The 13,767-nt window shown below is 34.6% G+C and overlaps 1 protein-coding gene and 1 long non-coding RNA gene across 2 annotated transcripts; one reads left to right on the top strand and one right to left on the bottom strand.

The window, feature by feature from the left end:
• The first annotated feature begins 333 nt into the window (after window positions 1-333).
• On the top strand, window positions 334-8,610 carry LOC120197581 (nipped-B-like protein). Its single transcript, XM_039199065.1, is given in 20 exon segments — window positions 334-471; window positions 554-693; window positions 2,773-2,860; window positions 2,863-2,920; window positions 2,922-2,970; window positions 3,073-3,254; window positions 3,566-3,692; window positions 3,775-3,972; window positions 4,325-4,373; window positions 4,529-4,845; window positions 4,914-5,063; window positions 5,158-5,217; window positions 5,328-5,435; window positions 5,722-5,772; window positions 7,152-7,219; window positions 7,536-7,604; window positions 7,682-8,001; window positions 8,004-8,123; window positions 8,126-8,199; window positions 8,202-8,610. Coding segments are annotated over 19 exon segments (2,268 nt in total). The 5' UTR covers window positions 334-471; window positions 554-591; the 3' UTR covers window positions 8,280-8,610.
• A 3,384-nt stretch (window positions 8,611-11,994) lies between these two features.
• LOC120197374 lies at window positions 11,995-12,730 on the bottom strand. The gene is made up of 3 exons (XR_005523256.1): window positions 12,622-12,730; window positions 12,495-12,539; window positions 11,995-12,079 (listed from the first exon to the last, which is right to left on the bottom strand). It is a non-coding gene; the product is annotated as an uncharacterized LOC120197374 (long non-coding RNA).
• Between the last annotated feature and the right edge of the window lie 1,037 nt (window positions 12,731-13,767).

Here is a 13,767-nt window from a genome sequence, read left to right as displayed (position 1 = left end):
CATCCAACTCAGCGAAAAAAACCGGGTAAAGCGCGCCCCCGGGGACGCGCCTTTGCCAACTCAGCAGAAAGGGTGCTAGTTTTGGAAATATTGGTGGAACGGTGTTAGAAAAGTAAAAATAAAAACAAACGGTGTCAGTGGGGTAAAAAAGCCCCGAAAATCCAAGGGTGGATTTGAAGCTGTAATTAACTCCACTTTATAAAAGCGAGGTGGAATCCGAGCACCAGCTCGCTGGATTCTCTCCCCCCCTTTAAATTGCCGAAAAACCAACAGCAAAAAATAAGCATTTTTTTAAATTAAAAAAATTTCATTTTTTATGTCAGTATCCTGTTCGAAAGTTCTATTCATTCACTGTATCACTTCGCTTCCCAGGAAAAAACCCCCAAAACCCTAACTTAATCTCCAGTAAATCTCATTTGCTTTCTGCCTGAATTTGCCTGTTTTGGTTTCGATTTGTGTTTTTCTTTCAAGGTGAGTTGTGTGCTTTTTTAACGGTGTGAAATGGTGACTTTTGGACTCTGATTTTAAACTGTATTTGTTTCTGTGTATTCAGGTGCATACATAGTTTTGTTATTGGAAAGAAGAATAGCCATGTCTTCATCTGATAAAGAGCTGGAGCTGCTGTTAATGGAGACCGGGAACAGACTCCTTGAACCTCCCTCGTCAGTTGATGAACTCATCACTCTCATCGATGTAAGCCCTAGCGTCTTCTTTTTACTCTTTCACACATGATTTCGTTTCTTTGTTTTTTATGCCGTGCATGACGGTTTCATTTTCTTTTTAGTGAATAATTTTGGTTTTCTGATATTGAAGTAAGCTGCATTTGCCTCTTCGTGATCTACGTTTTCCTTTGTCCTAAATGTTTTTTCTTTGTTTTGTTTATTCATGTGTTTAATTATGTTTCTGCCGTTACTGTTGGAATCTTGAATAAGTTCAAAGTGATTTCTAAATGGTGTTCAGTTCTGCTTCTGCCCGTGGGTTCTGTTTTCCACTCTTAAATGTTTCCAACTTGTATCTTTTTTTTAAAGATATGCTATGAATTTGAATTTGTCAATATCTGATATGTATAATAATTTTGCTCTACATTAGCAAATATCTGATATGTATAATAGTTTCAATGCTAGAATGTTTCTTGTATTTGAGTGCAAATGCCATGCATTAGCAAATATTTGGCTAAAATGGTTTGACGTTTTGAAATCCTTTCAAATTTAAAAATGCGCGCAAACGGCTTTCGCAAGATTTTTTGTCTATATGTAGCTTAACGGTCTTGATTCTTCCTAACGGGAATCTCACAAGTTGCATTTAAGTGAGTTTGTATCTACAAGTGCTCGCGTTTTTGTCAATGTACAACGTAACGGCCTTGGTTCCTCCTAAAGGAAATGGTTTGATGTTTTGAAATTCTGTCAAATTAAAAAAATGTGCGCAAATGGCATTGAAGTGAGCATTTAACTACACATGCACAGTTTTTTTTCCCTATATGCGGCCTAACAGTCTTGATTCTTCTGAAAGGGAATCTCTCAAGCTGCATTTAACTGAGTGTGTATCTTCAAGTGCACGTGTTTTTGTCAATATACGGCGAAACGGTCTTGATTCCTCCTAAAGGGAATCATGTGAACTGCATTTAAGTAAGTTTGTATTTACAAGTGCACTTGCCAATATATGGCTTCATGGTCTTGATTTCTCCTAAAGAGAATCACACAAGGTGCATTTAAGTCGGTGTGTATCTACACGTGCTCACTTTTTTGTTATATGTGGCCTAACAGTTTTCATTCTTCCTAAAGGGAAACACACGAACTGCCGTTATGTGAGTATCTACAAGTATGTTCTTTTTTGTCAATATGCAAGTTACTGGTCTTTATTCCTAAAGGTAATCGCACGTGCTCCATTTAAGTGAGTGAATTTACACGTGCACATATTTTTGTCTATATGCAGTGTAACGGTCATGATTCCCACGAAAGGGAGTCACATATCAGGATTTTATTTTATAAAATATGAGGAACTGGTATAATGAATAGTGTGTCCTTTGATTTTTTTTCTTTAGTTAATTAAGCACTAAATCATTTTGGCAATTAACTTCTAATAGGTGAGGTAAAGTTTTTAATGACTTTTGGAAAGCTTGTGTAGATGTTTGAAAACATTTCTAGTAAGGAAAAATTCTTTCAGCATGTGAAATTATGTTTTTGTTGCACAAGATATAGATGTTAGTTGGTACTAAATTATGTGTATACATGATGTCAAGAAGAATTTGAAGTGGATGTGAAAAGATATTGTAGTGAGATGTTTTCAGGCAACTTTTAATAATTTTTCCAGGTAAATTGTTTGTTTGGGATCTGCTTCTCTTTTAAGCTATCTCATTAGACTCATTGTTTATTAGGGTTTACAACTTGTTTATTGTATATGTGACTGCAATAGAAACGAGTGATGATTGGGGTGTTGGATACTTTAAATTGTCTTTGGTTTACAGTCAAGTTGAACTAGAATGGTTTCAAGTAGTTTTCCTTTTTCTTCTCCCTATTTGACATTTTGACTGGGGCAATATTGTTTCTTTTGTTCTGGTTACTGTACCCTACTGTTGGTTGTATTATGTATTAAATCTGTTTCTTTCGAGAATTGTATTCTGTATGAGTAATTTTGATTGGTTCCTAATGAAGCTGGGATTATCTGATTTTTTTTTTGGCATGGTATTATTCCTTGGGCTTTGCTTTATGCTTGTTTTTCTACTTTTTACATTGGTTGGTGATTGTTTTCTCTTTCTACCCTCTGCTAATATAGCAAGTCGAGAGTTTTCTGTCAAGGGTGGAACAAGCAAGCCAATCAATGCAAAATGCACTTTCTCCTTCACTTAAAGCATTGATTGGAGAGCAGCTTTCAGACATCCTGATGCTGATGTCAAAGTTGCAGTTGCTGCTTGCATCAGTGAGAACAAGGATAACTGCACCAGATGCTCCTTATAACGATGACCAAATGAGGGTACTTTTAATTTTTTTTTTCTGGACGCTCTTGCATATTTCATGATCTATTAAAACCCATTTTCTGCACTGGAAGTAATGATTCTTCTTAATGTGTGTGTAGGAGATCTTTCGACTGATTGTATCATCATTCGAAAATTTAGCTGACAAGTCCAGCCGCTCACATACTAAGAGGACCTCAATTCTTGAAACTGTTGCAAAAGTCAGATCGTGTGTGGTGATGTTGGATCTTGAGTGTGATGCTTTAATCATTGAGATGTTCCAGCATTTCCTTAATGCAATAAGGTACATACTAAGTCCATATTGGAGAGATGCATTCTCTTGTTCGCATTCGTTCTTCGTCATAAATCTTTGGCCATTATTTCCAGCCTTACAAGTTCTGTGTGATTTGTAGGCTTTAGTTTTCCACAAGATGACTATTGCATTATCTAATATAAAAAGTTTTTGTCATCCTGTTATATTCATCCTTCTATAAGGCTTCTTTATTGGAGTAGATTGCTAATATAAAAGAGAATAAAGAAGTGGTTTAGTATGCTATCCTGTGTATGCATTCTGAACCATTGTTTTCCTTGTGATTCTTTTTGTTTGCTTTTCAGAGATTATCATGCAGATACTGTCTTTACATCAATGTTGACGATTATGACGCTTGTGTTGGAAGAAAGTGAAGACATCTCTATGGAGCTTCTCTCCCCAATCTTAGCTAGGGTAAAAAGAGATAATGAGGTCTGTTACCATATGAATCACTTTCTATCTGTTCTCTTCTACAATCTTGTTTAGTTCATGCAGCGCATCTATTTCCTCTCAGGAAGTTCTTCCTATTGCTCGGAAGTTGGCGAAGAGTGTGCTTGAAAACTGTGCATCAAAACTGAAACCTTACCTAACACAAGCTGTAGAGAACTTGGGAATTGCTTACGAAGATTATAGTGGTGTAGTAGCTTCTATATGCCAAGTGGTACCCAATGCTGTGGTGCAGAATGATGATGATGCTACTGACAAGTGTGTGGTAATTATCTCATTTGCACCTGAGTATAATTCCATAAATTCTTTTTGTTTTATGACAATTCGCTTAGTCATTCATTTTTTCTCTCTGGTTTTGTATGTCTATACACTATTGTTTGCAGATAGAATAGGCACTATTTGATTATATAAGGTTTAGATTTTTTATTTAATTTTGGTTATTGTTCCTTTTTTAATTTACATTTTCAGTTCTTTTGTTCAAGACATCCTTCAAAAGCTTGTCTTGTGCTAAGACACTAAGACACCTCACTGATCTCTCTTATGCCTTCTTTGGCGAACATAGAGTAGAATTAGTAACGTTAATGTTTTCTTTCTTTTTTGGGGTTAATTTGCTGTAGGATGTTGAGAGCAAACCAGCGGAAGCACCTTTGGACAATGCAGTTCAGGCATGTTTCTTATATTTATTGTCAGTCTTCAATGTTCTATGAGTGTGTGTGTGTGTGTGTGGATTAAAGTGCTTCCTTTTTTTCAATTGTATTCTACTCTTGTTATTAGAATTTGATACTGGAAATTCATCATTTATAAATCCTCTAATCGCATACAGGAGGAGATTCCTAAAGAGTCCGTTTTAACTGAACAAGTTGATCATGCAAATGAAAAATCTCCAATTTCAGTTGTTAGCAATGGCATTATTCAAACTGATGAAAACAATTCATTACCTGATTCAAACTCCTTACAGAAGCAAGAGGATGTCTGCCTTGCCAATAAGTCTGAGAATGTTGATACATCAACTGTTGCTGAACCTGATGGATTGGAAGTTGAGAAAGTGGTCATTTCAGATTCTAAGTTAGAAAAAAGTACCGATGAAAAAGGGGGGAAATCTCATTCAAATCAACAGAACCTTCTGACAGCACTGATGGTAAGGAAGTTGAGACCTTAGCCGACCAGAAAGATGACTGCGAGGATGATGCTCATCCATCTTGTGAGGATCCTTCTGTTGATGGGGCTGTATCCACGGAAAATAGAAGAGAGACGGATGTTCATCCTTCCCTGACAAAAATAACTACGGATGAACCCAATGATGTTGCTTCCCCAGCCCCAAGTGGGGCTGTACATGATGGGTGCCATTCAATCAAGGTTGCTCGGCCACAAAAGAAAGATGGCTTGAGCAAGATCACACCTTCTGTTGACAATGTCTCTAAGAAGTCAACTGAAGTGCCAATCGATTCAGAAGCAAACAAATAAACGACCAGGGAAAAAGGTTGCTTCTGCGGTTCTGAACAAGGATGAGGTGCTTAATTTTTCTCTTTTAAGTTGTTTATTCAAAGCTTTATTATTTACATTTTATCTGTTCTGGATACTTCAATAAAGGGAATAATTGTTGCCTTATCGCTTATTTAGGAAATGGTTGGTTCTCCAAAGGCAGTGAAATCAAACAAACTTGATTCTCACATGGAAGAGACCTCTAAGACAAATTCCAAGAGAAAGCATACCCCAAGTAAAGAAAAAGTAAGTGTCTGTAGCTATAAGACTGTTGAGGTTGCCTTTGTGTTCTAATTTTATGTTTCGTTTCAGCTAACTTCTATATTTTCTTTGCTGTTTCTTGAGATCATAGCAAGTCCCTTTTATCTCACATGAAGGAAATGGAGGCTCAAATAATTTTATATGACTAATCGTAAACCTTTTGTTTGATTCTATTCATACAAACTGCAATCTGAACATAGTTGAAGCAATGATATCGCATGTCCTTTTTCTGGAAACAAATGATTTAGATTTCATTTTGATTCGTTGTCAGGGATCTGATACCTTAGAATATGGTGAGAATCTGGTTGGCTTGAAGGTGAAGGTCTGGTGGCCTAAAGACCATGCGTAAGTATATATATTTCTGTATTTACATCCTTTATTTTGCAAGTATTACCGAAGTGATACTATAAAAATAGAAACCATGATTATATAAAAAAAAACCATGAAATATTATTCGTTTGATCTTTTCTCTTATGTGTATGAATGTCTTTCCCATACCAATTTATAACCTCCTATTACCATGTCCTGACACTCAAAAACTTACATTTGGTCCAAGGAAAACAAAATGACTAATGGAAAGTGCTCTCTTTCAAATATGTGGTGCGATGTAAGATTCGAGTGTGTAATAAAAAGGCTAGAGTATGAAGATAATAAAACCTCTCATGATGAAACAACGGACAATTGACATAGAAGCCAGCAGTGGTCTGTGATTCAATGTTAATCACAGGTGCCTTTCCTAATCTTATTCAGTAAACTCTTGAAAGCAGATCACCTCAAAAAACATGAAAACCAAGATCAGACACCAACCATCCAACCCCCGCACCCCTCTCCCCCTCTCTTATGAATGGTATGAAACTAAACCTATTTTTCTGCTAGCAAAATGGCATAACTTTCCTATTAAGTTTTTGCTAATAAGTACAAAATAGAAAGTGTTGGGTGGGATCCCTCGTCAATCAAGGATTGGATTTCTTCTCTTCTTATTCGAGTTGAGCTTCTCTACTTACTACCATTTGGTTTAGGTTGAATGATTAAACATGGTATCAAGGTCGAAGTGTGTTCTGTTGTTCCTAACTAATCTCAAGTGAGGTTGTCCATGTGTAGACTCTTGTTGAGCTATACTCGATGGGAGTATTAAATGGTATTATTTCTGAGATTGTCCATGTGTAGACACTTGTTGAGCTATACTCGAGGTGAGTAGTATTACCCCACAATGATAAGAACTAGGTTTCTTATTGTCTTATATTTCAATTGGCCCTCTTCACTTACTACCAATTGGTTTTATGTTGGATGCTTAGGGAAAAAAGTAAATTATTGGATTATTTGAATGATGACGTCTTAAGTGCCACATGGTTATTTATTTGTACTTGTCTCGAGGTTTTCCTGGAGGGTTAATGAATTCTGATCACGTCATGCTTTATCAAGATTTATTAAGTCTTTGGCTCGACTTTAGTCAAGGAACATAAGTAATGTACATTTCTTACTCGTGATTAAAAGTTCAGTTCTTTCACCCTTATGGGTGTTACTGTTTTGCAGATTCTATGACGGTGTATTCAGTCATTTGATCCTACTAAAAAGAAGCATAAGGTTTGGCACATCAATTAAGATAAAAGCCTCCTTACATGATTTTCTTTTCCTGATGTGTTACCCGCGGTTTTCCCTCTTAAATATATGTGACTAGCTTTTATTTGATTTGTGCTCTAGATTGCTAATAATTTTATTGAACAGGAGGTTGCAGCAGATCGACCGAGTTCTGATGGTTTGTCTGAAATGTAAGTTCCTGTTGTGATTCTTGATTGCTAAAGTTAATTGAACCACAATCATGGTTCTACTCTAGATGGTGTCATTATGTATTTTGGCCTTGCATCATGAAACTCTGCTTGTTTTTTTTGTGCAGTTTTGTCGATACATCTTCCGATCTATAGCAATCCTAATTCTATTTGAAGCTAGAGTTTTACCTTAGGTTTAGCCGTTTAGGGATTAATATATTGGTACTAGCTTTGCGTTTGCTTGTCCGTTCCTGGTCTATTCCTGTCCGATCTTCTGTGGCCTTATCTTTTTCCCCCTCGTTTCCGTTTCCATTAACAGCTCTCAAAAGAAAGCGAAAGCTGATGATCAGCCGAGAAAGAAAGCCAAGATGGATGCTTCGCCAAAAAGGTTATTGAATTCTTTCAAACGAAATCTTTGCTACGATTCTTTCCTGATTTCTGAATAACGCAGAATTGGATGTCCAGGGGTGGAGGTGCTTCGTCTGGCAAATCCAAGGGTGCTGCCATGAGGTCTGGTAGAAAAATAAAGGAAGATGGTACTAAAGTGGATGGCTCCAAGAAATTCGACAAATCAGACAATGTTACCAAAGCCGAGGATCATACCCCTGAAAGTGGTAGTAGACCAGTCGACGTTACTTCAAAAGTGGGCAGCAAATCCAAAAATGAGGACAGTGTTGACACACCCAAGGATGTTGACACGCCCAAGTGTACCGAACCCAAGGTTGCTGATGTTGTCACACCGGAAGCTACCACAAAGCCGAAGCAAGACACTGCAAAGACAGCCAAGACAAGCAGGAAGCCCCCACAGTTTCCTCCAATTCCAAGGGTAATCCTCTTAAAAGTGGTGGTAAATCGGATGCAAATGGTGGTGGTAAGTCGAAATCCGGTTCATCAAAGGTGAAAGAAAGCACGAGCATGAAAGAAACTCGGCTGATTCAGCTGAGGTTGTGGAAGCTTTAAAGCGGAAAGCCCCAAGTTCATCATCGAAAGGACAGGAACTGATCCGAAGTCTGTAAAAAAGCGACGAGAAGAAGCAAAAGCCACTTCAACACCAGAGTCCTAGCTGGAACAAAGGCCGGTTATTGTCCGATGTGGAACTCGGATGTTGTCACCTTCTTAAACGTCGAGATGCTGCCATCACAGGTGTCCATGCATTTGGTATGGACTTAGTTTTTAAGCTTGCGGCTTGCAATTTATATCACAGTTACAGTTAACAGCTACCCATGCATTTGGTATGGACTTCGTTTTTAGGCTTAGGCTTTATGGCTAAACGAAATTCATGTTGTTTTAAGGTGCACATTAGGATACAAACAATGGGTTGGCCTTTTAATCCTAAATTATTGCAACATGGCCTGCATATTTTGCTTTCTAACTCTTCTTTTTAGGGTTAAATAATCATTTCATCATTTTGGAGGAACCAAAAATGCAGTTGTACCATATACTATTTTACTATTTTAACTTCGACATCATAGTTGTGCCAGTTCTAGTATAACAAAATATCTCAAACATTTTGCTGTAAAATCAATATGAATATGAAAACCGAGTTACGAATTTCAGAATAATTTAAATAATTAGAATTGTTGAAATTTAGTAATGTATCAAAAATATCTATACTTGACTTTTGGTGTATAAAGATTTAAGGTTTTTTTGTTATTAATTTTTTTTGTTACATGTTAGGTGTCTACAATTAAAAATTTGTTAAGTGATATGTGTTATGTTTATATTTTTTATTTTTTAAAATAAATATTATTTAAAAATATATATTTTTTAAAAAAAATCTAAATCTGACATGTTTTACTTAATATTTTTTTAACAATAGATATCAAAAAGTATAATGAATAAATATTAAATATTATTTTAACGAAATTTTTTTAAAAATAAAATTTTAATTTTGAGTTTTTTTATATTAAGCCTTAGAGATATACGGCATTGGCTGTTAGTGTACTTTTCCCCAGTTTAGTGTCAAAAAAGACAAGTACATTGGTGTCAATGTTACGAGTTCAGACCTATTCCACTGGGACTTTCAAATTCAGGTACTCGATTTTCAAGTATTCGAAGTTTTGGGTATTCAGGTTTTTGGGTATTTGATGATTTATGGTACCCGTAATTTTGATAATCAGATATTCGATTTTTTATCGTTTTCAAATTATTATTTTTTTAAAAAAATTAAAACTTATATTATTAAAAAATATTATATTAATTAAAACATAAACTATTGGGTGGGTTTTTTTTAATTTTTAGTTTAATTTAATATATAATTATTAATAATTAAATATGTAATATTATAATATATATAAAAAATAAATATAATATACACATAAAATAAATGTAATTGGAAATTCGGGTAACCGGGTACCCAGAAAATGTAAATTTTGTGATTCGGGCCCGACTCAAAAATGTCTAGATGAGTACCCAGCCCGATCGGATATTTTTTTATAGAAAATTTCGGAACCGGGTACCCAGAAAATGTAAATTTTGTGATTCGGGCCCGACTCAAAAATGTCTAGATGAGTACCCAGCCCGATCGGATATTTTTTTATAGAAATACTCGGTTTTTTTAATTTGGGTCATTAGATCGGGTCAACCGGGTCAGATATTTTTAAACACCCGTAGTCCACACCCTAAATTTTACATGCTAAAAGAGATTGATTTGAACTCTTAATCTAAAACCAAAAAATTCAATCCCTAAATTTCCTACCAGAAAACAAGTACAGAACATGCACTTTTCTGGAAAGTGTCATACTCAATTTCAACCACAAGTTAGGCAGTAAAGAAAGCACATATTTTCTTTCGGCTGGATCCACAAGTGTCCATGTCATTTTGAACCAGGAATTAGAAAACCATTAATGATTTTTAACATAAAGAATAAGCTATAACTCTAACCATAAATATTAAGAAAATTCTTTGCACTGTCAACATGAAATATACTGATAATATATTGAAATGAATCCTTTATTGAAAGAAATGGGGCATGGTACAACGGTCCCCGCCCACTAAACCGTATTTCAATGAATCCATGAAGCGACGACAGGTTGAAGCCAAAGCTGATATTTCATCTTTTAAAAAAAGATTGTCAGCACATTATCCTTTGAATCTAACTTCATTGTATATAAATAAGGGTTAATACCTATTCGACACTCAAAAGTTGTCATTTTTCCCCCGTTTGACCTTTTGAAGACTTAATTTATGAAACCGTCCTTGAAGTTACAAAAAAAAAATACCATTGTTAGTTTATAACCTGTCTATTATGATAAAACAGTGTGACTAAAAAATATTACGACAAGGTCAAAAAGTATCCTGGATTAATTAAGAAAACATCTATTTAAAATTGAAAAGCAAAATGATATTTGACGACCCTGTACTTTTCAACAAAAAAAAAATCAATGTTGCATTTGAAATTTTCTACTCTCAAGTCTCGATGTCCCTCGAATTTGGAGAAAAAACCCAACGTGGGCCTTTGATCAACGGTTTCGACACTGATCGTTACGATATTGATGACATTTCTCGGTGCTGACGTAACATCCGATGGATAATGATGTGACAATGGGTAATTTTTTTTTCATGTTCGTGTACCTAATTATTTTTTTTAAAAATTAAATAAGCCCTTCAACTTTTTTAAAATTAATTTGGTACTCGAACTTGAAAAAAAACAATTTGGTACCTAATTAATTTTTTTTCATGTTGAGTACCTATTCGTGGACTGTTACGTCAGCACCGTGAAGTGCCACATCAACATGTAACGGTCAGCGACGGAAACCGTTGGTAAATACCACAATGAGTTCATTTTCCAAGTTCAAGGGTTGCATTTAGTGCAGAAAATTAGAAGGCCACATTGTTTTTTTTAGAAAAATACAGGGTCATGAGTACCCTTTTACCAAATTTAAAGTTTTCAAAAATATAAATACTTATTTTAATAAATTTGAATAATAAGTTAATATAATTCAAATAATCACAAATCTAAACTTATAAAGTTTTCAGTGAAATTAATTAGTTTTGTAACCCTAATAAAAGTGTAAAATACACATTTATAATTAATTATTATTTTATTTTATTTTGACACCTAAACTTTATTTTCTTTCAAACTTATACCTAATTTAATTTAGGTTTCATGATAATATATTCCATTGAAAAAGATAGAAAAGTGCAACATTGTTAATTCTATTAACTTTTAATATTGAGTTACATATTAAAATCTAAATTAACATTAGTATGATTTTAAAGAAAAAAAATTTGAGCATTAAAACATAACAAAAAAGCAATAACTTAGATATTAAATGTGTAATTTACCCAATTTAAAAAAAACCCCTCAAAGAAGCAATTGCATATAGCGAATCATGGGAGTATCTGAGTGATAAGACAGTTATACCCTTAGCAGAAAATTAATATGATTGGTCAATCGGGACGGTTGTACTTACATCAGCCCGTACTAGCTCTATGCTGTAAGGAGTACCTGAAAAGACCCCTTTGTAACGGCACTTCAGCGTAAAATCAGTGAAATACATTGCTTGATTTAAAAAAAGAAGAAAAGAAAATGGAGTTTCTTATTTAGGGATTTGAAGTAATTTTTATAGTAAATGAAAATTTGTCATTATATAAAGGATTGTAAACTTGTTTTTCGTCTCATTTTTATTATTATATTATTAATATTATTAATACTATTTATTTTTATTTATCGCAGGCTTTACAAATCCAAGCTTAATCGGGCCCTAAATACAAAAAAAATTAATTTAACCCGATCCATTTGGAGCCCAGACCCGAACCAGACTCGACCCGAAAATGACCCACTGGAACCAAATGGAGCCATCGATTGAAGAAACCACCACCAAGCCATCGAAGGTTGTCATCGCCTGCGTCAAAGAGCACCTGCAGACAATAACCAAATTATCCACCTAAAAGCAGGTCAAAAGCAAATCATATACAAGATTTTGTCTACCCCAAATCAAATTCTCACCTACTCCTACCTAATCCATCAGCAAATTCAAGGCAGGGGGCATCATATGATGGAAAAAAGAAGCAATTAAGGAAAGAGGGAAGCTCTCGGCAATAAAAGGAGAGATCACAAACGCATAAGGAAAAAACAGAGATTTGTAAAAGGGTCTTCCCTATCTAAATTTTTTGTTTGAACCGAAGTAATCAATGTAAAGGTTCTATCCATTTTCGAAAAGAAAAAACAAAGAATACTTATTTTTCAGAAGGTTTGTTTATTTTTGATATTCAATTTTCTTGCATGCAATTACTTGAGTAAATAGAATAGAAATAGATATAAGGAAGCGTTTACCTTAGAGAAGAGTCTCACCGAATTATGCAGTTCATTAGGGGGTTTCTAAAAAAGAAGAAGAGGGTAACAACTTATTTTCTCCATACTCGAAATAAACAGAATAAAGGAGAGGGTCGATTGAGTTTACCTTTGGGTCGGGTATTCCCATTAGATCTCAGTCGGAGTCATAGATGAATACCGTGGAGGGAAGCTTGTAAGTCGGAGCTTCTTCTAGGGCTTTCATGATTGATAAAAGATTGTTGGATTCTTTAGGGTTTTGATTTAGAGTGGAAGGAAAGATGTGGCGTAAGTTTAAGGATATACCGATTTAGTGGTGACCAGAGTTCAAACCGAGCCGAAGTTTCGAGGGATTTGGGTTTCGATTTATTGCTTTTATGGGAGGAATTGAAGTTTACTTGGACATTTAAATCTCCGATGGCCATCGAAATGGAAGCAACGCCGTTGTTCTGGGGTCTTTTAGGAATGAGTAGTGCTGCATGAGAGTAAGGAAGATGGGTAGCTGAGGAAGGAGAGAAACTGCGAAGGGAAGCTTTTAGAAGAAAGATGGGAAATTGAACGAGAATTACATAAAAAAATATATATCTTAAAGTACTAAACAACAACATTTCGATGGATGAGATCCCGTATTTTAGGAAAAAGTGAAATTTTTAGTAAGCTCCTTTATATTCTTCAATTGTTGTATTTTAGTTCCTGAAATGGATATTTCTGAGCCTTTAATTTTGTCTTCGTAGTTTATACGCTTTTATTTTAGTCATTTGTTAGGTTATTTAAATTTACAGTTTTTTTTTACATTTGATATGCAATCTTTTATTATTTTATTTTAATCCTTCGTATTTCTTTGGTAATGTTACGTTTGCAAGGTCTGAAATTTGATTTTTTTGCTATCTGTTATTACTTTATTCATGATATGACCATTGAATTCGTTCTATTTATGTTTAGTCGTTTAAGTTTTTTTAGACGCATGTATGTAAATATAGTTTAGGTTTGCTTTGAGGGCCTACTAACCATATTTGAATCTTTATGATACTTATGTGTGTAAATAGTTATTTTAAGTATGTTGTTCATACGCATAGGTTTAGGTGTAATTTATTTGTTATATGTATGTTAGCCTCATATGTATAATTTGACGTAATAATTGGATTAATGTAATATTCGATTATTTTAAAATTATCAAGAGAAACTTTCTAATACGTGAATATTTAATCCATTTTAATATATAGCATTAAGTATTAATACTAGAACTTATATTTTAAATATGAACTCCTAGGTTCTT

This window comes from Hibiscus syriacus, unplaced genomic scaffold (genome assembly GCF_006381635.1).
Source record: "Hibiscus syriacus cultivar Baekdansim isolate YM2019G1 unplaced genomic scaffold, ASM638163v2 tig00117048_pilon, whole genome shotgun sequence".
NCBI lineage: Eukaryota > Viridiplantae > Streptophyta > Magnoliopsida > Malvales > Malvaceae > Hibiscus > Hibiscus syriacus.
This window is presented reverse-complemented; position numbering and strand designations above follow the sequence as displayed.